General features: G+C 41.8%; 1 protein-coding gene across 1 annotated transcript in view; it reads left to right on the forward strand.

Annotated features, from left to right (window-relative positions):
• The window catches only part of PLXNA1 (plexin A1), a 376,265-nt gene that overhangs the window by 276,400 nt on the left and 75,910 nt on the right, over positions 1–23,955 (forward strand). The window contains 2 exon segments of the mRNA XM_075321522.1: positions 21,606–21,702; positions 23,516–23,706. Coding sequence (XP_075177637.1) covers positions 21,606–21,702; positions 23,516–23,706 — 288 coding nt within the window.

Below are 23,955 nucleotides of genomic sequence, written 5' to 3' on the forward strand. Positions count from 1 at the left end.
TTGGCTTTTTACTGGTGATTGTCATTATGTAATGTGTGTTCCTTATTTCAATCTTATGTTAAAATGCCTCCCCCTGCATTGTGAGAGCTAAACTAATCTGTCAGTGGTGTATGTTAGGAGTCTGACAACACGATATCGGAATTACCAATGATAATTGGCAGAATTGTGAATGCAGCTCTGGAGTATAAAATAGCAAGCAACATGGAATAAAAATACACGCACCAGTGCCACTTGTTCCTTAATGGTTTCTACAACTTCCTAGAATGTCTTGAGTGTCGGGCGTTCAGAGATCTGTTGGGTTTGTGTGTTCGGCCATTGTAGATTCTGGACCCTTGGCGGTTGCAGAGCAGGTTACATTGAGCTCCTGGGGGCCGGGACCCTCACTTCTTCACTTCTCTGCAGTGTCTGCCCAGTCTGTGTGAACAACAGATGGAAGGTGGTCGATTTGCTTCTTGCAGGAGCCTTTGCTCAGGGATAGGAGGTCTCGTGATGTCCCAGGGAGCTTCCATGCTGCGCCTTGGAGAGCGCAGAAGCCGGGTCAATGGGAGCGTGAAATCCATGAAAGAAGTTCACTTCTCCAAACCTCAGTAGATTAATTGTGTTTGCAAAGCTCTCCAGCCAAGAAAATACAGATCTAATGTATTGATGGACAAGGTGTCTCTGGGGACGGATGCTGTTGCACGCTGCCCGCCAGCCGCCTGCCCTCCTGTGAGTGCACGCTCCGGCTGCTCTGCGCAACCTTCCTCCCAGCATGTGCACTGTGTTTTGTGTTTTCTATTTTGGCCCTTGGCTTTGTGTATCCAACAATCTGATCCTGACTATTGATGAACGAGCAATTCTCTAAGCCTATTCTTAACCCCTACATGACTAGAAATTGTTTTATATTAAACTCGTGGAGATCAAAAATCAAGATTGTTCCTGTGTACAAGAATATAACTACTATAATACTGCCCCCTATGTACAAGAATGTAACTACTATAATACTGCTCCTATGTACAAGAATATAACTACTATAATACTGCTCCTATGTACAAGAATATAACTACTATAATACTGCCCCCTATGTACAAGAATATAACTACTACAATACTGCCCCCTATGTACAAGAATATAACTACTATAATACTGCCCCTATGTACAAGAATATAACTACTATAATACTGCCCCCTATGTACAAGAATATAACTACTATAATACTGCCCCCTATGTACAAGAATATAACTACTATAATACTGCCCTCTATGTACAAGAATATAACTACTATAATACTGCCCCCTATGTACAAGAATATAACTACTATAATACTGCCCCCTATGTACAAGAATATAGCTACTATAATACTGCCCCCTATGTACAAGAATATAACTACTACAATACTGCCCCCTATGTACAAGAATATAACTACTATAATACTGCCCCCTATGTACAAGAATATAACTACTATAATACTGCCCCTATGTACAAGAATATAACTACTATAATACTGCCCCCTATGTACAAGAATATAACTACTATAATACTGCCCCCTATGTACAAGAATATAACTACTATAATACTGCCCCCTATGTACAAGAATATAACTACTATAATACTGCTCCTATGTACAAGAATATAACTACTATAATACTGCCCCCTATGTACAAGAATATAACTACTATAATACTGCCCCTATGTACAAGAATATAACTACTATAATACTGCCCCCTATGTACAAGAATATAACTACTATAATATTGCCCCCCTATGTACAAGAATATAACTACTATAATACTGCTCCTATGTACAAGAATATAACTACTATAATACTGCCCCTATGTACAAGAATATAACTACTATAATACTGCCCCCTATGTACAAGAATATAACTACTATAATACTGCCCCCTATGTACAAGAATATAACTACTATAATATTGCCCCCCTATGTACAAGAATATAACTACTATAATACTGCTCCTATGTACAAGAATATAACTATTATACTGTCCCCATGTTCCTGAATATAACTACTATAATACTGCTAGCTATATACACTGTGCAGAAATGTATTACTGCCCTCTATGGACCTGATTGTTTGTGAGGGCTTTGTGAGCTCTGGATATTTGTATGGATGGGATGTCTGTATGTTGAGTTGAGCGCAATATGTATCTATATATATAATTGCCTTATTCTGTCTGTCTGTCTGTCTGTCTGTCATGCTCCGAAATTGTGTCCTTACGGTGACACAAAGCTGATTGGCCGCTGGGCTCGCCATGGCCCCGCCCCCCCACACGGATTGGCCTCTCGCCCCGGCTCTCTGCAGGCCCCGCCCCCTCACGCAATGCACGCTCGCTCTGGCCCAACTGACACGGAGCCCCGATTCCCAGGTGAGTACACACACACACACACCTCACACATCACAACATGCTGGGATATCGCTTGCTTCTACACCGGCTCCGTCAGGATCCCAGCAGCGCCACACATAACCTTGCGATGCTGGGATCTTCACGGAGGCCGTGAAAGCTGGTAACCATTATACACATCGGGTAACTAAGGTCCCTTAGTTACCCGATGTGTATCATAGTTACCAGTGTACACCGGCTCACACTCACTCTCACACACACCTCACACACACATCACATCGCATCCACACATCAAGGTCCTGCAGCTGCGGAACATACAGACACATAACAGCACACACACACACACACAAATCAGATCACACTCACACACACCTCACACATCACATCGCATCCACATACTCACAACATCCTGGGATATCGCTTGCTTCTCGGCGGCGATACTGTGCTGTTGTGATCTTCCAGGACCTGCGGGAGGATCACATGGCCAGAAGCATGTGATATCCCCGGATGTTGTGAGTATAAGCGCGTATGTGCGATATCGTCAGTGTCTGTGTGTGTGAGTGGATGCGATCGGGTGTGTGTGAGTGGATGCGATCGGGTGTGTGTGAGTGGATGCGATCGGGTGTGTGTGAGTGGATGCGATCGGGTGTGTGTGAGTGGATGCGATCGGGTGTGTGTGAGTGGATGCGATCGGGTGTGTGAGTGTCGGCAGAGGAGCACGGCGTGCTGGAGGAGGCTGGGAGCAGAGAGGCAGATCATGGGGAAGGCTGTGAGGAGAGAGGCTGATGCTGGGGGAGGCTGGGAGGGGGAGGCTGGGACGAGGGAGGCTGATGCTGGTGGAGGCTGATGCTTAGGGAGGCTGATGCTGGGGGAGGCTGGAAGGAGAGAGGCTGATGCTGGTGGAGGCTGATGCTTGGGGAGGCTGATGCTGGGGGAGGCTGGAAGGAGAGAGGCTAATGCTGGTGGAGGCTGATGCTTGGGGAGGCTGATGCTGGGGGAGACTGGGAGGGGAAGGCTGATGCTGAGGGAGGCTGGGAGGAAGGAGGCTGGGAGGAGAGAGGCTGATCCTGGGGAAGGCTGGGAACGGGAGGCTGATGCTGAGGGAGGCTGGAAGGAGAGAGGCTGATGCTGGGGGAGGCTGGAAGGAGAGAGGCTGATGCTGGTGGAGGCTGATGCTTGGGGAGGCTGATGCTGGGGGAGACTGGGAGCGGAAGGCTGATGCTGAGGGAGGCTGGGAGGAAGGAGGCTGGGAGGAGAGAGGCTGATCCTGGGGAAGGCTGGGAAGGGGAGGCTGATGCTGGGGGAGGCTGGAAGGAGAGAGGCTGGAAGGAAAGAGGCTGATGCTGGTGGAGGCTGATGCATGGGGAGGCTGATGCTGGGGGAGACTGGGAGCAGAAGGCTGATGCTGAGGGAGGCTGGGAGGAAGGAGGCTGGGAGGAAGGAGGCTGGGAGGAGAGAGGCTGATCCTGGGGAAGGCTGGGAAGGGGAGGCTGATGCTGAGGGAAGCTGGAAGGAGAGAGGCTGATGCTGGGGGAGGCTGGAAGGAGAGAGGCTGAGGCTGGGAGGAGAGAGGCTGATGCTGGGGAAGGCTGATGCTGAGGGAGGCTGGGAGGGGAAAGCTGATGCTGGGGAAGGCTGGGAGGACGGAGGCTGGGAGGAGAGAGGCTGATCCTGGGGAAGGCTGGGAGAGGGAGGCTGATGCTGGAGGAGGCTGGAAGGAGAGAGGCTGATGCTGGCGGAGGCTGATGCTGGGGAGGCTGATGCTGAGGGAGGCTGATGCTGAGGGAGGCTGGGAGGAGGGAGGCTGGGAGAGGTAGGCTGAGAGAAGAGAGGCTGATGCGCACACACACACACACACACACACACACACACACACACACACACACACACACACACACACACACTGGGAACCACAAACAACTGCCCTACACAGACACCCACACACACAGACAACGCTGCACACACACAACACCCAACACACAAACACCGCGGCACACACAAATATACGCACATACCGCACAACACGCACATTGCACAAAACATACCTCCCCCCAAAACACACCACACACACACAAACCGCGCAACACACACACAACGCTACAGACACACAGCGCTCCACAAACAACGCAACACACATACAACACCGCTCTCACCGCCCGTCACACCCAGACAACACCCAGAACATGTACAGCGCCTACACAAACACTTGGTAACTACAGACAACAACATCTCTCTCTATATATATATATATAACAAAAATCATACATGAACTACACAATACGTAAATTCTAGAATACCCGATGCGTAGAATCGGGCCACCTTCTAGTTCTATATATAAATGTATTTATTTTCTTTACACTTGAGAGATCGAAGACTAATAGAAATTTGCTCTTTGTCCATGGAGTCGTTTTTATCCTTCTAGCGTTGATTTTGCAGTTATGTTTCTTTTTATTCTTTTTTTCCCTTTTCTGTATTGAGTTTTCAGATTAAAAAACCCACAAAATACTTGTGAAGACCTTGTTGTTCCCCCCTCCCCCTGTCTCTTTCCTTCTCCCTCTGTACGCCGCCGTCACATTTATCTTGCTCGTAGCCGCGTTTTAAAGTGAGGAGGGAGAATCAGGAGAATTTGATAGGATCCAATTAAATTTGTGCAGATAAAATGATGATGAATTGCAGCCGGGTTCCACAGAGACACCCTGTACGTTACCGCCGGCCCCGAGGAGCCCGCAAGGAGCTGAGGTCATCAGCTGCAGAAAAAATAGGACACAGCTGCATGTACGGGGTCTGCAGTCACCGGCGGAGGGGGGGATTCTGCATTCCCTGTGTAAGGTGCAAATAAATTACACTGATTATTATAGAAATAGCAGTGACAATGCTCAGTGCAGCCCACAGCATCAGCGTAATTGGATATACATCGAAATCTGAGAGAGAGAGCCCTATGTGAGGTATAGGACCAAGTGCCTGATATAGTGTTACCCTATAGGGGTTTAGAGGTAATAGGTGAAGCCAGGTCTCTTTTTCTGCCTATGCCTATTGCAGCCTGATAACAAAGATAAGCTTTTATATATATATATATATATATATATATATATATATATATATATATATATATATATATATATATATATATATATATATATATATATATATATATATATATATATATATATATATATATATGTGTGTATATGTATGTATGTGTGTATATGTATGTATGTATATATATTTATATATATATGCATGTATATATATTTATATATATATGTATATATGTGTGTATATATATATATATAATATCACTTATGATATATACATAGTATAGTGGTAAAATGCTATTTTTTTAGTTTGTATAATAATATTATTATTATTATAATATTTTTACTTTATATAGAATCTAAACTACAGACATCACATTTTTGTTTTGCCCCCCCCCCCCCAAAAAAATGGCATATTATTAATTAAAAAAATACATTTTAATATTGAGAATAGAATTAAAATATTTAGAATTAAAATTAAGATTTTTTTTTATTTTGCATTTTTGTGAATTACATATTTTTTAGTTAACATAATAAATTATTAATAATAATAATAATAATAATAATGTATTATGTTATCTAATAAATTATATGTAATCCAAATAAAAAATGCAAATTAAAAAAAATAATCTTAGAATTAAAATTATTTTAATTATATTCTCAATATTAAAATATATTTTTTTAATTATGCCATTTTTTGGGACAAAGTTGTGTTGTTTGGATTCTATATAAAATAAAAATATAATAAATAATAATGCTAATGATAATAATAAAAATTGTAATAATAATAATAAATAATAATAATTATTATTCTTATTATTTATTATTATTTTTATTATCATTAACATTATTTATTATATTTTTACTTTATATAGAATCCAAACTACACAACTTTGTCCCAAAAAATGGCATATTAATTTAAAAAAATAAATTTTAATATTGAGAATATAATTAAAATATTTAGAATTAAAATTAAGATTATTTTTTTTAATTTGCATTTTTTATTTGGATTACATATAATTTATTAGATAACATAATACATTATTATTATTAATTTATTATGTTAACTAAAAAATATGTAATCCAAAAAAATGCAAATTAAAAAAAAAATCTTTTAATTTTAATTCTAAATATTTGAATTCTATTCTCAATATTAAAATGTATTTTTTTAATATGCCATTTTTTGGGGCAAAACAAAAATGTGATGTCTGTAGTTTAGATTCTATATAAAGTAAAAATATAATTATTAATAATAATAATTAATAATATATAAAAATAATAATCAGCATCATCATAATAATAAATTATAAATAATACAAAATTACAGTAGTACAAGTGAAAAATACAAATTAAAAATATATTAATCATTAAATTTTAATTATATTATAAATATATTACATTATAAATATTTTAACTTTTTTTTTTATTTCGCAATTTTCTGGGCAAAAGAAAAATGTGACCTCTGCAGTTAAGATTCTATATAAAGTAAATATGTAATGACATTATAGTTGTTGTTATTAATAATAATAATAATAATAATAATATGTCATTATATTTTTACTTTATACAGAATCTAAATTGCATAAGTCATTTTTGTTTTGCCCCAACAATTGCATAATACTAATTAAAAAAAGAAAATAAATGTAAAAAATATTTAGAAGATGGTTAAAATATTTCCAATATAATTAAAATTAAATTATTAATATATATTTTTTATTATTTTATTTTTTTAGTTGTATTACTATAATTTTGTATATTGTTATTATTATTATTATTTAATAATATTTTATCATTTAATTTCTTCACCCCGTTGTTTTGGTACCAGCTACTCTGTTACCTTAGCTGATTTTAAGACGACCAACCACCAGAATTTTCGTATATAAAGTAAAGCCAGTGCTATACTGGCACTATCATGCTGATTCTATACATACCTTTAGTTGTGAGATCGGATGTATAGTTTCTGAAATATAGGCAAGTAAAGTTTGTGAAATGCACTGTTACTTGATTGATATGTGCTGCGGAATATCTAATATGTGGGACGGGTTTTGCTAGTTACTCCCGCCCGTCTGCCTGCCTTTTTTCCTCCCCTTTTCCTTCCTCCCTTCCTCCTCCTGTAATAACAGCTACAAGGGGGGATAGGACAGGCAGGCAGACAGGGGCGGAATAACTACCAAAATCCAACCCACCTCTTAGTTATTCTGCAGCACCTATCAATCAAACGACAGTGCATTTCACAAACTTTACTTGCTTATATTTCAGAAAGTATCCATCCAATCTCACAACTAAAGGTATGTATAGAATCAGCACGATAGCGCCAGTATAGCACTGGATTTAGTTTATAATGGAAAATCCTGGTGGTTGTTCCTCTTTAAGAGTGGTGGTGGTGGTGAAGAAAGTTGGTGCTTGGCAGTTGCCACTTTTCTGCTCTTTTCCATTATTACACCCTTTTACCCATCTCATCCGGTTTCTTCCATTCTCAGTTTTTTGTTAATTTGCTTAATTTTGCTATTGATATAAACCAGAAATTCTTGTTGGCTTCTGTTTTTTTTTATTTTATTTCTTTTATAACCCCCCACAGAAAATAAATCCTAAAATTAATTCTGGAGGCGTCTGTAGTAAACATGACATAAAGCCTCTAAATCCCAATAATATGTTTTAATTTCTCAATGTCAACTTTTTTTTTTTTCATTTATATACATTTTTTTTCCTATTATTCCACCACTAAGAAGAATATTACCCCGCGTCCTCCGCATCGCTCCACATTTATATTGTATTCTATGCCAAAAAATGAATTTATTGCAATGTTCAAGCTGCTAAATCCTTATTAATCGAACAGTTTATGTTCTTTATGTCGTGTTGGCAGTAAACAGATTTTTTCTCTGTAGAGGGCTGCTTTTATTTTTTGTTCTTTTTATTTAGTATTTTACTTTTACCATGTAAAGAGCCAAAAATGGAGAAAACTGCAATAATAACAGGAGTAAAGCTAAATCGGGTTGTGGATGGTTGACCCATAACCATAAATGAGCACACACATTTTGTTTGGTAGCAAATTTTACAAGTCACAAGCTATTATCATGGAAACTAAATTGGATTTTTGGGGGTCGGTAATCCATGACCCTTTCATTGACCTGCGAGGTCTGTTCCATTAAGTTAAAGGTGGATGAACGTTGTGTGTGTATGAGCCGTATGATTGTCCCCCGACAGATGGGGGTAAAACTCGGTAGCTGGGTCAGGTGTATCTGGGCACTGGGATAGATGCCTGTTGGCCAAACTTGTGTCCACCCCTGAAAGATTTATTTAAAAGCTATCCAGAAGGCTTAACAAATATTATGTATACGTACACTACTGATCCCACTCCTCTTCCAAAGCGGTAAAGGTTCCCCGTCGGTCTCTACCATCCTGCTCGTCGGACAGATATTTCAGCCCTGCAGCCAATCAACGCCCGCGGCGGTGAGATGTTGGCCACACTTTTGGCTTATATTGCGCATGCTCAGCCGTCGGTGTGATTTTCCTGAAGGCTTCCAAGGTGTCAGTTTGTGTAAGCGCTGCCCACAACTAGGATGGCGCAGCGCAAAATTTTAATAAGAATGAAGAAAGAACACCCAAAGTCTGCAGAGGGTCCGGAACAGAGCGAAAGACCCTTCCACCAGTCCCGCCCCGATGCACGAAGCAGGGACAGTGCCCTTGGCCCTTCTTAGCAGGGACAGTGCCCTTGGCCCTTCTTAGCAGGGACAGCGCCCTTGTCCCTTCTTAGCAGGGACAGCGCCCTTGGCCCTTCTAAGCAGGGACAGCGCCCTTGGCCCTTCTAAACAGGGACAGCGCTCTTGGCCCTTCTAAGCAGGGACAGCGCTCTTGGCCCTTCTAAGCAGGGACAGCGCTCTTGGCCCTTCTAAGCAGGGACAGCGCTCTTGGCCCTTCTAAGCAGGGACAGCGCTCTTGGCCCTTCTAAGCAGGGACAGCGCTCTTGGCCCTTCTAAGCAGGGACAGCGCTCTTGGCCCTTCTAAGCAGGGACAGCGTCCTTGGCCCTTCTAAGCAGGGGCAGCGTCCTTGGCCCTTCTAAGCAGGCACAGCGCCCTTGGCCCTTCTAAGCAGGGACAGCGCCCTTGGCTCTTCTAAGCTGGGACAGCGCCCTTGGCTCTTCTAAGCTGGGACAGCGCCCTTGGCTCTTCTAAGCTGGGACAGCGCCCTTGGCTCTTCTAAGCTGGGACAGCGCCCTTGGCTCTTCTAAGCTGGGACAGCGCCCTTGGCTCTTCTAAGCTGGGACAGCGCCCTTGGCTCTTCTAAGCTGGGACAGCGACCTTGGGCCTTCTAAGCTGGGACAGCGCCCTTGGGCCTACAAAGCAGTGACCGCTCCCTAGGCCCTACCAAACAGGGACAGCTCCCTTGGCCCTAAAAACCCCAGTTCGGGACCAGTATTGATTCCAGATATCCAGTCTTACGCCAGTCCCCATATAAGTCTATGGTGACCTGAATAAGGCACTTAAAAATGGTGGTGGAAGGTATAGGGGGATTGGAGCAAGCGCTTCATACTTACCAGTCTCCCTGCGGCTGTACACTGTTTCCGGGTCCACTCACTCTACTTCCGGGTCCGCTCATTATAAGCATGCATATGCACTGCTTCCCCCACCCACCAGCAGTCCCCGCGTCTGGTTGCAGACAGACACGCCCCCCACCCTGTGAGACAGCGTGTCTGACTGCTTTCAATCACACACGCTGTGTGCGGCGTTTAAGTTGGTGCAATAATAGATAAATTGTGTGAGACAGCGTGTCTGACTGCTTTCAATCACACACGCTGTGTGCGGCGTTTAAGTTGGTGCAATAATAGATAAATTGTCGCAGTCTCTCCCCATATTATGATACCCTGCACAGATGAAGCATATGGCTACAGGCTGCAGCCCCTAACCGTGCGCTTATCTTGGCTGTGTATTAAAATAAATAATTTTAAAAAAGGGCATGCAGCCCCCCCAATTTTGATACCCAGCCATGATAAAGCTGGGAGCTGATATTCTCAGGCTGGGGACTTGCATGGTTATTGGGCCCCCCCAACCTAAAAATAGTATCCTGCAGCCAACCAGGTTTGTCGCATCTATTAGATGTAACAATCCTGGAACTTTACTCGGCTTATCCCGATTGTCCTGGTGCAGTGGAAATTGGGGTAATAGGTGGTTAATAACAGCTCACAGCTGCCACTAAGCCCTAGATTAGAAATGGGAGGCGTCTATGAGACTCCCCCATTACTAATCTGTACTGGAAAATAAATAAACACAAACACCGAAAAAATCCTTTATTTGAAATTAAAATACAAAAAAACTCACCCGCTTTCACCAATTTACTAACCCCAAAACACCCAGGTCCGATATAATCCACACGAGGTCCCACGACGATTCCAGCTCTGCTATATCTGAAGTGACAGTGCACTGGCATGGACTATGACAGCCCGCTATGAGCTTCAGACAGAGACTGAGCCGCAGCGATGATCGGTGACGTCTCTCAGGTTATTTTCAGTCACAGCTGGACGTTCCCACGGTCCTCTACCTGTGATCGCAGGTAACTTTGATTTTTTTTTTTTTTTTTTATTGCCCGGGTGGCTGTATTTGGATCGTTACCCGGAGTTCCCTGAGCACTCCAGGCCCAGTGTCACTGTTTTGGTTCTTTTAACCTGCACAGATCCAGACTTTTACAACCCAGGTACGCCCAACACTAATGTTCCGGCATCTCATGGACTCGTCTTATCCAGGCCAGGTCTAAATGTGGACCCATAAAGCACTTTCTTCCATTTTTTGGAAGACCAAACGCCATTGAAGAAGTCAGAGGGCTTCATTCAAGCCTTTTTAGGCTCCTCATTGCTTAAATTGGCTTTCCTAACTAGCATTGTGGGATTGAGTTGGCATTTTCAATGGGGCTAGTTGCACACAATTGTCTCGCTTTACTATAAACTCACCCTTTTGGTAGACTCATAATCTCTATTTTGGAAATGTGCATCGTTACTGTTCTTTTCTCCATAGAGTCTTCTGAGTTTGCGCTAAGCACAAATCTACAGATGACAAAACACTTCACCGGATCCACAATATAAATCAATGATTAAAATGTAGACTTTGTGGTTTTAATGAATCCTTCTCCATCTCCCCCCCACCCCAATGCTTTCATTGCATTTAATGTGTTTCCATCAATATATTTCCCAATTTCCTCGGTAACATCGTGCTGCGCTGGTTAAGTGCTTTATTTTGAGATAGTACACTGCGCTTTTGCTTAATGCAGATGTTCGGGTGATGAATTGTGTATTCAGGTAATGGATGCCTTTGAGTGATTTTTACATTGAGTACCGACTTCGGCACATTAAACCCGTCATGCGAGCGAAGTGGTCGTGGTCATGTAAGGATTTCCTGTACGGAAACGTTGTCCAGGCCGCAATCCTCCAGAGACTTTGTTATTAAGCATGACCACTGTAAAATATTTAATAATGTGTTTATCTAGAGGGAGCGGAGGGCAAAAGTGCCCAATCCCCCACTGACAGAGGGACCAATTTACTTTAAACTGATAACCTCTGGTCTTTTCTGCAAATTATTTATTCATTGGGAATGCAGTCATGGAGCGGACTCATGTAAAGTATTCTACCTTAGTAGCTTTTAGTCATTAGCCTCCTCCTGACATCTCCCATATACATGCACACTCAGCTCCATTGAGCATGTATGTGTTCTCTCTACAAAAAAGGAGTAAGCTGTGTCCAAACATCTCCGACCTCCATTGTAAGAGGGCACCATGCACCCTGCTCCTTTCCCCTGAATTCGTACTACCCTCATAGACATTAGATGGCCAACTGGTCCTGCCAAAATTGGTTATTGCCAAATATTTATGGATGCCTTTTAATAGTTCATAGACTATATTTTTTTTACCTGTTTTTGAGTGATTCAGAAAGTTTTAGCTGGATTGGTAAGATCCGTGATCATGAACACTTTTTGATTGGTGGCGTAATCCAATTTAGAACCTGATTTGTTCTTCTCGAGGTCGGCTACGTTTTGGTTGGTTTTGAGCTGACAAGCTCTCCTTCGTTGATTAGCCATGATACATTAGATATTCATAGACTATAATTTTTCCCCATTTTTGAGTGATTCAGAAAGTTTAGGCCAGATTGGTAAGATCAGTGATCGTGAACACTTTTTGATCTGTGCCATAATCCAATTTTGAACCTGATTTGTTCTTCTTGAGGTCGGCTACGTTTTGGTTAGTTTTGAGCTGGCAAGTTCTCCATTGACTAGCCATGATACATTAGATATTCATAGTCTATCATTTTTCTCCATTTTTGAGTGATTCAGTAATTTTAGGCCAGATTGATAAGATTGTTTATCATCAACACTTTTTGATTGGTGCCGTAATCCAATTTGGAACCTGATTTGTTCTTCTCAAGGTCAGCAAGGTTTTGGTTGGTTTTAAGCTGCTAAATTCTCCTTCATTGATTAGCCATGACACATTAGATATTCAAAGACTATGATTTTTCCCGTTTTTGAGTGATTCAGTAATTTTAGGCCAGATTGAGAAGAGCAGTGATCATGAACACTTTTTGATTGGTGCTGTAATCCAATTTGGAGCCTGATTTGTTCTTCTCGAGGACAGCTACGTTTTGGTTCGCTTTGAGCTGGCAAGTTCTCCTTCAGTGGTTAGCCATGATACATCAGATATTTATGCTCCCCGTCCCAATTTGTGTGTTGGAGATGCCACCAAGATTGGGTTTACCTAAAAACATATCTGCGGTCAGCAAAGTAGTTTTGTTGGTGCGCACCCTTGTCGTCTCATGCTCCTGTCTACTATTTTTGGACACCTTTTAAATGGTTCATAAACTATATTTTTTCCCGTTTTTGAATGCTTCAGAAAGTTTTGGCCAATCTGGTAAGATTAGTGATCGTGAACACTTTTTGATCTGTGCCGTAATCCAATTTTGAACCTGATTTGTTCTTCTCGAGGTCGGATACGTTTTGGTTGGTTTTGAGCTGCTAAGTTCTCCTTCATTGATTATCCATGATACATTAGATATTCATAGACTATAATTTTTCTTCGTTTTTGAGTGATTCAGAAAGTTAAGACCAGATTGGTAAGCTCAGTCATCATGAACACTTTTTGATTGGTGGCGTAATCCAAGTTTGAATCTGATTTGTTCTTCTTAAGGTCGGCTACGTTTTGGTTGGTTTTAAGCTGGCAAGTTCTCCTTTGGTGGTTAGCCATGATACATGAGATATTTCCGCTCCCCGACCCAATTTATGTGTTGGAGATGCCACCAAGATTGGGTTTGCCTAAAAACATGTCTGTGGCTAGCAAAGAACTTTTGTTGGTGCACACTCTTGTCGTATCATTCTCATGTCTTCTTGGTACGTATTGACCCAACTGTTCACAGCATTTTACTACGATGATGAGGGCAGCCACCAAAACATCAGACATAGGATACCTGGATAACATGACTGTGGCTGAGGCAGCAAGCTAAACCTTTGCCTGTGATGAAGAAATCTGTTGAGCTCCGGCTATTTTCCAGAAGAGACCTTTTGTAGACCTGAACGTGCCAAGGGAGAAGTGACCACTGGCTCTTGAAGTATTGGGGTTCGAAAAGTTCACCTCTTCGTCAATATTCAATCTCTCGTGAGGTCACATAACCTCTAGTCAGAGACCGGGATGTATTTGGTCTTAACTATGAAAATCCTTCCAGTTTTTGGCCCGTTTCGAATTAGGAATAATTTCTTTAATGTTCTACATCTGGGCACACAAATTCTTTATAAAATTTTACCCAACCATCAAAAAAAAAAAAAAATTCCAGACACTGTTGAGAAGACTCCGGACGTAATCTGCTCTTCGAAGAAAATCTGGAATTCATTTTTTGATGGTTTTCTCGTGACTTTAATTGCCCATTTCAAGGGTGATGGCGGCCGACTTTGAATAGACTTCTATTTACTCAACTTTGAAAGTGAAATTTGCTAATGACAGCCATCTGCAGGATAAGCCGCGGGGCAGGAGAGTGATGTGTTTTTTGTGATTGAGTCGAGGAGCATTTCGGTGAGTAATCTCATGGAAAAGCCGAGGCGGTTAACCTGCTGACTGAAGCGTGCTCGCCTCTCTTGGCCTGCATTGAAACATGAAGTCATCTCCTCTGTGTGCAGAGCAGATGTGCGACTCTCCAGTCAGGGTGTGTCTCTCACTGACAGCACATGTTGAGATGACCGTTCACAATTTTTTTTTTTTAAAAAAAGTCTTTATTTTTAAATTTAGAGAATTTTATTTTTCAATTTTTACAAAATGAGATCATTTAAAATCCTTTTAATATCAGAATTGCTTCATGGCAGTGTGTGAAGGACCCAAATATACCACAGGGCAGGCTAAATAGAGGTTAAAGTATCCAACGTGGGTGATAGTCGTCTGGCTGGTGAGACCGCCATCACTGATCCTGAGAACGGGTTTCCAAAGTTCCTGGTGTGTATGGGGCAGAAGTGAGCATGCGCGACCATGGCTCTATTCAAAGTCTGCAACATCTGAACAAAAGGCAAGAGGGAAAGATATTGTCACCCACAATGTAGATCAGAAGACCCAACTTGCAACAAAGGAACTATAGTGCGGAGGTATTTGGTAATGACTCGAGATACAATCAAAACCTGTAACCAGATAGTCATGAATCCACCAAAATAAAGAATTAGATTTATTGCAATACAACATGTAAAATACAAGACCTAGTGCTGGTGAGAAGTATAAATGAGGAGAGCACCTGCATACAGATCAGACAAGTGGAGGGTGGGTATAAAGTACACATGCATAGTAGCAGCAATAATACTCAGCTCCATAGTGGGGAACACTCACCCATAATACCCCAGAATCTGTAAAGTGGTGCACCTCCAGTACCCTGACGCGTCCCCCCCCCCCAAAGAAGCCCACACGAAACGCGCATCGGGGTCCAGGAGGTTCACTACTTTACACATTCCCCGGGGTATTATGGGTGTTTCCCACTATGGAGCAGAGTACTATTGCTGCTACTATGCATATGCACTTTATTGCCACCCTCCACTAGTATGATCTGTATCCAGGTACTCTCCTCATTTGTACTTTTCACCAGCACTATGTCTTTAATTTTACATGTTGTATTGTCATTGTGTATGGTCAATAAATAAATCTAATTCTTTAGAGTTATTAATCCACCATAATAAACAATTAGATGTATTTATTGAACATACACAATGACAATACAACATGTAGAATTAAAAACCTAGTGCTGGTGAAAAGTACGAATGAGGAGAGCACCTGAATACAGATCAGACTAGTGGAAGGTGGGTATAAAGTGCACATGCATAGTAGCAGCAATAGTACTCGTCTCCATAGTGGGGAAACACCCATAATACGCCGGCATCTGTAAAGTGGTGCACCTCCAGGACCCCGACGCGCATTCCCTCCTCCCCTCCCGAAGAAACACATGCAAAACGCACGTTGGGGTCCTGGAGGTGCACCACTGTACAGATTCCGGATTATTATGGGTGAGTGTTTGCCACTATGGAGCTGAGTACTATTGCTGCTACTATACATATGCACTTTATACTCACCTTCCACTAGTCTTATCTGTATGCAGGTGCTCTCCTCATTTATTTTATATGTTGTATTGTCACTGTGTATGTTCAATAAATCTAATTATTTAATATGGTGGATTCATGACTCTTTCTGGTTATAGGTTTTGATTCTATTCCGTGTTTATAGACGTGATGCTTGCACATGCTCCCTACTATACTACTCCATTCCTGCAGGACCTTTGTGCCCCCTTTGTTTTTTTTGGATCAGCGCAAATCTCCGCTCCCGGTCCCTTTTTGCCGTTCCTTCATTTATCACTTATTTTGTGAATAGTAAACAGAGAAATACTTGCATATATGTATCTTCTGGCCTTAGGAGATATTCATAGTTCATGAGACAATATTAAAAAGTATTTTTTTTGTATTATTTATTTATATTTTTTAATTATGGAAATAGTTTCTTGTGTAGGTTATAAAACTTTTTTCTTTTAATATTTGTTTATGATTTTTCTTTTTTTTTTCTCTCATTTAATTTTACTTTTTTTTTTTAATTATGGAAAAAATGTCTTGTGTAGGTTATAAAACTTTTTTCTTTTAATATGTTTGATTTATTTTCTTTTTTTTCTCTCATTTAATTTATTTTTTTTTTTTTTTACTAATCCAAACGATAAATAAAGGAAAAAAATATCGAAAAAGCCAAATAAAAATAATTCACAAATGCACAAAGTAGTAAGTAATACAGCACCTTCAATACAAAAAAAAAAATAAAAATAAAAAATTGCATTTGCGTGGTAATACGGCAGCTGCTGATTTGTCTTCCTAGGGTTCTGCAGAGTTTGGCTCTTGTTCTTGTCCGCTGGTATTTCCAGTCTGCTCACGAGCCTGAGATGTTCTGCAAACCGGTCTCGTTCCTGTGTTAATCCGCCTGCGTTAATGTGTCAGGCAGGGCAATCCCTGGGTTCTTGTTGGGAGGGAATGTAATCTCATTTGCTGCCACAGCCAATGCAGCGGGAAGCCACAGCTTCAGGATTCATTTTGACCTCCTGGCCTGCTCGATCTCTCTGTAAGTAATTCACGGCATCATTATCTCAGAATTACGGCATGTCACTTTGTAATATGACGGAATGCAAGAGTCTCATGCCTTGTAAAATGATATTGACAGTTTGGCAATCAACAAGTTAAATGGCTGAGTCGAGGAGCGGGGTGAGGGGGGGGTGACGACTTCAGACAGAGCTGAAATACTAAATGGGGGGAAGAACCTGGTGGAGAAAGTGACTTGGTGCATATTAACCACATTGTATCCGATGGCCGCTTCCTTTGTATTCTTTCGCTACCTCTGTCCCTTTGGAAAAAGAAAAGACTAATGTCCTGTATGAAACTTTACATTTAGTCCGCATTCTCTCCACTGATGACAACACACTTCTTACATCGGTATTCCAAGTTCTGTAAGCCTAGCAAAAAGGATTTCGGTTGTGCCTCAAGCCAGGCATCCGTAGCAGCCATGGCATCGGAAATGGTGTGAAATTTGGTACCCATGAGGGGTTTCTTCAGGTTTGGAAACAGATGATAGCCGAAGGGAGCTAGATCTGGTGAATAAGGTGGGTGGTCAACCAGGTGGAAGCCCAGCTCTGCCAGTTTTGCCGTGGTCGCTTGTGCAGTGTGAGCGGTGGCATTGTCGTGCAGGAACAAGATTCCTTTGAACAGCTTGCCGCACCTTTTGGTCTTCAGAGCTTCCTTCAATTGGTCCAAAAGTTCAATGTAATACCTTGCATTGATGGTGGAACCCTTTTGAAGGTAGTCCACTAGCAGCACACCCTCCTTATCCCAGAACAGACGCCATCACCTTAGTGGGTAATTTTTGCACCCTGAACTTATTTGGACGAGGAGAACCACTGTGCCTCCACTCTTTTGACTGCTCCTTGTTTTCAGGGTCATACAAATAAATTCAGGTCTCATCCATAGTGACCGGTCGATCCAGGAAGTTCTTATCAGTCTGGAAACGCTGACAAATGGACCAGGAAGTTCTTGCTCGCATGCTTCTCTGATCTGTTGTCACATAGTTGGGGACCAACTTTGCAGATTGCGTCCCCATGTCCAAATGTTCATGGATAATGACACAAACACGTTCACGGGAAATCCCCATGATGTCTGCTATTGCTTTAGCTGAAATTCGTGGATTCTCCAGTATGAGGTTGTGCACAGCATCGACGATCTCCGGAACAACAACCACTCTCGGTCGTCCAGGACGTTCCTCATCATTAGGGCTAAAGTGGCCCGTTTTAAATTTGGCAACCCAGTTCTTAACTGTGGAATATGAAGGGCATTGATCCCCCAATGCCTGCGACATATCACCATGAATATCCTTCATGGACTTTCCTTGCAGAAACAAGAATTTTATCCCTCCTCTGCTCTCAGTTGCTGTGAATATCACATTAGACTCCGCCATTTTGTTGTTTGTTCTTGTCCGATGTTTTTTACGGACCGTTGCTTTGCCAATTTTGATCCAACACTCCTATTAATATCGAACATACCGCACAATTTTGTGCAAACCACTCAGTCTGGGGAAAAAAAAGAAGAAAGAAAGAAACCATACCAAAATTTTCTGCACCAAAACAAAAGCACCTTTTGGCTGATAAAACGCACTAAAAACCTAATGTATTTCTGGTGCGTTTTTTGGGTGCGTTTTTTTTGTTTTTGTTTTTTCAGTGAATTCGATGGCTGAAAGGGATAAAAAAAAAATGCAGGAAAAAATGCCCAAACAATTGACATGCTGCTTCTTTTTTTTTTTCTACACCAAAACCTGCAAGGAAAAAAGAAGCAATGTGCACACAGCATTTTCCGAATTCTCATAGACTTTGCTGGGATAAGGATAGACATGGAGATTTGGGCACCAAACTGCAAAAATTCATCAAAAACTGCACTGTGCACACAGGGTCTTACAATGGGGAAAATCTTCAATTTACGGTAAAAAAGCCTGTGGTGTGCGGATGAGATACGATTCGTACCCTCAACCTTTTCAACCTGATTGGACTAAAAAATGGGCTCCATTTCCGATCATTACCCATGCGCAGAATATACTGATCATATCATTCTCTGGTCACATCCAGAGCAGCGCTCAGGCTGGTGCTGGTTTCTTGCTCGGACGGTCGCACATCGCTGCTGCTCCCTGCTGGTCGTGTTCTCTGTTCCCGTCCAAGGCTCTATGCAGAAATTTGATAACCGGGTTCCAGATTTGTGCACAGCACATGTAAACCAGCAACGGGTAATTATCTTCAGTTTTACTATGGAGTTTTTGGTGCAAAATTTACTTTTTTGATATGTTCAGTTCACTTTTTCTATTTTTCACCACACACGATACTGCATTGCACAATGGCCCCTGTTTTTGTGCAATGCATTAACAAAAGAAAGTTTATATAATTATTATTAATTTTTTTTCTAAATTATTTTTTAAGGGCCATGTAAAATGCCACTTTGTAAATTTTCATCCATATGCAGCACATTAAATAAATTGAGTGGTATATTACGTTGCCCATCTCTACACCTTACACTGTCTTGCTCACAGGAGGCAGTGCTGCAGTTACTACAGTTTCTTGCATCGCTGCCCCCTCTGGAGACGTTCTGGATACTGGGTGATAGATGCTGTGGGGGGATGAGAGTGCAGCGCCGGCTCTCTTCTTCTATCTCCACTTTTAAATGTGACAGAAAATGTTGTAAGGGGACGAGTTATTAGCAGTGAGTGACACCAGCATCAGGGGGAGCGAGCGCAGAATTTTTGCTTTAGCCAAGGGTGTAGAAATGTCCATCCGGTGCTGCGTGGTATACTATGCTTGATGATGGATGATAGACACTGTGGGAGATGAGTACAGCGCCAGCTCACTGCTTCTATCTCCGTTTCTAACTATGACAGAAGACGTTGTAAGGGGACGAGTTAGTAGCAGTGAGTGACACAAGCGTCATGGGGAGCAGGCGCAGAATTGTGCTTTACCCAAGGGCATAAAATTGTGTCCATCTGGCCCTGTGTGGTATACGATGCTGGATCCTGGGTGATAGACGCTGTGGGAGATGTGAGTGCAGCGCCGGCTCACTGCTTCCATATCCGTTTCTAACTGTGACAGAAGATGACGTAAGGGGGCGAGTTAGTAGTAGTGAGTGACACCAGCGTCAGGGGAGCAAGCGCAGAATTATGTGCTTTATGGGTATAGAAATGTGTCCATCAGGCCCTGTGTGACATACTGTGCTGGATTCTGGGTGATAGACCTTGTGGGAGATATGAGTGCAGTGCCCGTTCTCTGCTTCTATCTCCACTTCTAACTGTGACAGAAGACGTTGTAAGGGGGCAAGTTAGTATCGGTGAGCGACAGAAGCGTCATGGGGAGCAGGCACAGAATTGTGCTTTAGCCAAGGGCATAGAAATGTGTCCATCTGGCCCTGTGTGGTATACTATGCTGGATCCTGGGTGATAGACGCTGTGGGAGATGTGAGTGCAGCGCCAGCTCACTGCTTCCATCTTCGCTTCTAACTATGACAGAAGATGTTGTAAGGGGGCGAGTTAGTAGCAGTGAGTGACACAAGCGTCATAGGGAGCAGGCACAGAATTGTGCTTTAGCCAAGAGTGTAGAAATGGCCCTGCGTGATATACGATGCTGGATCCTACCTGGGCTTCCGGAATGCTGGGGGCAAAATTGTAGTGTCAGTTGTTTTCGATGCCACTCTGCTTTACTGGAAACGGATAACACTGCTGAATTGTTCAGGACAATGTATGAGATAATTACAAAAATTGAGGGGGGAAATGCTCTTCAGGTTTCCCGAAATGACCTGTCTTTTTTATCGGTGAAGACTTTGGATATTTTTTCTTTCTTCGCGGCAGTTTCTGCAGAAATTAGCATTAAGTAGCCGGACAGTGGTAAGCTTAGATGCATTCCGAAGATCCCAGGGTCCCAAATGAGACATGTCAGAGTACAAATTGAAAATGCCAATTTCACTTAGAAAGGTGCTACGCATTTCACAGCTAAATCCCACTGCCAACCCCCCTAAGCTTCGCTTGCAAACGGCATTGTGGCTCATTCTGATAGTGAGAAAAAAAACACACAAAGGAGGAAATCATGGCTGCCTACCTGTGTATGAATCTGTAATACCCCCTGTATGTGCAGGAGATCATGAAACGCGTGAGTCAGTGTTTCGTCTCCTTTTACGTTTAATTGTAATTTGGAGCTGTCGATCTTTGTGGAAATTCATTACTGTGCTGTAAATAAAGCAGGCCATTTATTAATGCTACGGCACTTTGGCAAAAGGATCGAGAAAGGAGGGGGCTAAGGCTTGATTGTCAGAGGGGTCTACGGTGTCCAGCTTTATCATCTGACTCATCCGCCATCAAATAAATCACTATCTCCATCCATTTCTGGAGATGTGGCGTCCATGACGAGCAGAAGATCAGAGGTGATCAGTGTCTTGCTGCCAGGGATGTGATGTCATCCTGTCCTGTCAAGTGATGTCATCATGTCATCCTGAAGTCATATTTTTTTTTTTCTTCTTCTGGTTAAATTTATCTTTTTATGTTTTATGTTTTTATGGCATAAAATTTCCAGTTTTCCTTCATCATTTATGATCCTCAAGATTTTACCGAGCTACTTTTTGTATCTTTTCTTCTCCATTGCGGAATTTCTGGTGATGACTCACGTTGTCTTTTTGGTTTTGTCTTGCAGTACAACTATGAGGGGAATGACATCAGCGATCTGCCTGTGAATCTTTCCGTTGTCTGGAATGGAAATTTTGTCATCGATAACCCACAGAACATACAAGGTGAGGCCGGTTGTGGTCAGCACCACCCGACTGTCATATATATATATATATATATATATATATATATATCTCTATGGCTGTAGTATGTAAGGTCAGAGAAGCTCCTGGAGGAAGATCTGTAGGGGGCACACACTTATCCCCACACAGTGTGTGTGTATTTTATATAATGCCTGGTGGTGGATGTGGGGTGGGCATATACATAACTCCACCTAGTGTCTGTATGTGTGTGTGTATATATATATATATATATATATATATATATATATATATATATATATATATGAATATATATATATATATATGAATATATAAAAAGTTTGTTTAAAAGAACTGAGAGTCCTCGGTAGTTGATACCTTTTAATGGCTATACATACACACAGTAATGACCAAAGGTTTGGACACCCCTTCTCATTATTTTCAGGACTCCGAAAATTGTAAATTCACATTAAAGGCATCAAAACTATGAATTACAACATGTGGAATGATAATTAGTGTGAAACAACTGAAAATATGTCTTATATTCTAGGTTCTTCAGAATAGCCCCCTTTTGGTTTGATTACTGCTTTGCACACTCTTGGCATTCTCTTGATGAGCTTCAAGAGGTAGTCACCGGAAATGGTTTTCCAACAGTCTTGAAGGAGTTCCCAGAGATGCTTAGCACTTGATGGCCCTTTTGCCTTCACTCTGCGGTCCAGCTCACCCCAAACCATCTCGATTGGGTTCAGGTCTGGTGACTGTGGAGGCCAGGTCATCTGGCGTAGCACCCCATCACTCCCTTTCTTAGTCAAATAGCCCTTACACAGCCTGGAGGTGTGTTTGGGGTCATTGTCTTGTTGAAAAATAAATAATAGTCCAACTAAAAGCAAACCGGATGGAATAGCACGCCGCTGCAAGATGCTGTGGTAGCCATGCTGGTTCTGTATGCCTTCAATTTTGAATAAATCGCCAACAGTGTCAGCAGCAAAGCCCCCCCACACCATCACACCTCCTCCTCCATGCTTCACGGTGGGAACATCCTTTCACCTTTTCTACAAAGACATGGTGGTTGGATCATAAGATTTCAAATTTGAACTCATCAGACCAAAGCACAGATTTACACTGGTCTAATGTCCATTCCTTGTGTTCTTTAGCCCAAACAAGTGTCTTCTGCTTGTTGCCTGTCCTAAGCAGTGGTTTCCTAGCAGCTATTTTACCATGAAGGCTGCTGCACAGTCTCCTCTTAACAGTTGTTCTAGAGATGAGAAGGTGTGTCCAAACTTTTGGTCTATACTATATATATATATATATGTACGTGTATATATGTATGTATGTGTGTGTGTGTGTGTATATACAGTATGTATGTATATATACTGTGTGTATGTGTGTATATATATATATATATTATACACACACACACAGGGTGGTCCAAAAGTAGGTGGACAGTATGTGTAATAGGGTTATCAAACATGGTGTAAAGTGAAACTGACTCAGTTGCCCTTAGCAACCAATCAGATTCCACTTTTCATTCTTCACAGACTCTTTGGAAAATGAAAGGTGGAATCTGATTGGTTTCTAAGGGCAACTGAGTCAGTTTCACTTTACATCATGTTTGATAACCCTATTACACATAATGTACACCTACTTTTAGACCACCCTGTATATATATATATATTTTTTTTTTGCTCTGAGCTTTTCATACAGGTTGTTCGATTTTGTCTTGACATGCTCAGCGAAGGCCTGGAGTTGTAATACATTGCTAATTAGTAAGGCCATGTCATTAATTCATTAATGAGCACAGCGTGTGGAGATATTGACTCTCCGGTTTGTTCCGCAGCCCACCTCTACAAGTGTTCAGCCCTGCGGGAGAGTTGTGGACTCTGTTTGAAATCCGATCCCCGCTTTGAATGTGGTTGGTGCGTGACCGAGAAAAAATGCACCTTGCGCCAGAACTGTCTGATGTACGAAAGCCCATGGATGCACGTCAGCACCCCTCAGAGCCGCTGCACCGACCCCAAAATCTACAAGGTATTCAGCCATTACAGTCTGTTAATGTCTGCTTCTATGTACAAGAATATAACTACTATAATACTGCTCCTATGTACAAGAATATAACTACTATAATACTGCTCCTATGTACAAGAATATAACTACTATAATACTGATCCCTATGTACAAGAATATAACTACTATAATACTGCCCCCTATGTACAAGAATATAACTACTATAATACTGCCCCCTATGTACAAGAATATAACTACTATAATACTGCCCCC

The sequence above is a fragment of the Anomaloglossus baeobatrachus genome, chromosome 8, assembly GCF_048569485.1.
Source record: "Anomaloglossus baeobatrachus isolate aAnoBae1 chromosome 8, aAnoBae1.hap1, whole genome shotgun sequence".
NCBI lineage: Eukaryota > Metazoa > Chordata > Amphibia > Anura > Aromobatidae > Anomaloglossus > Anomaloglossus baeobatrachus.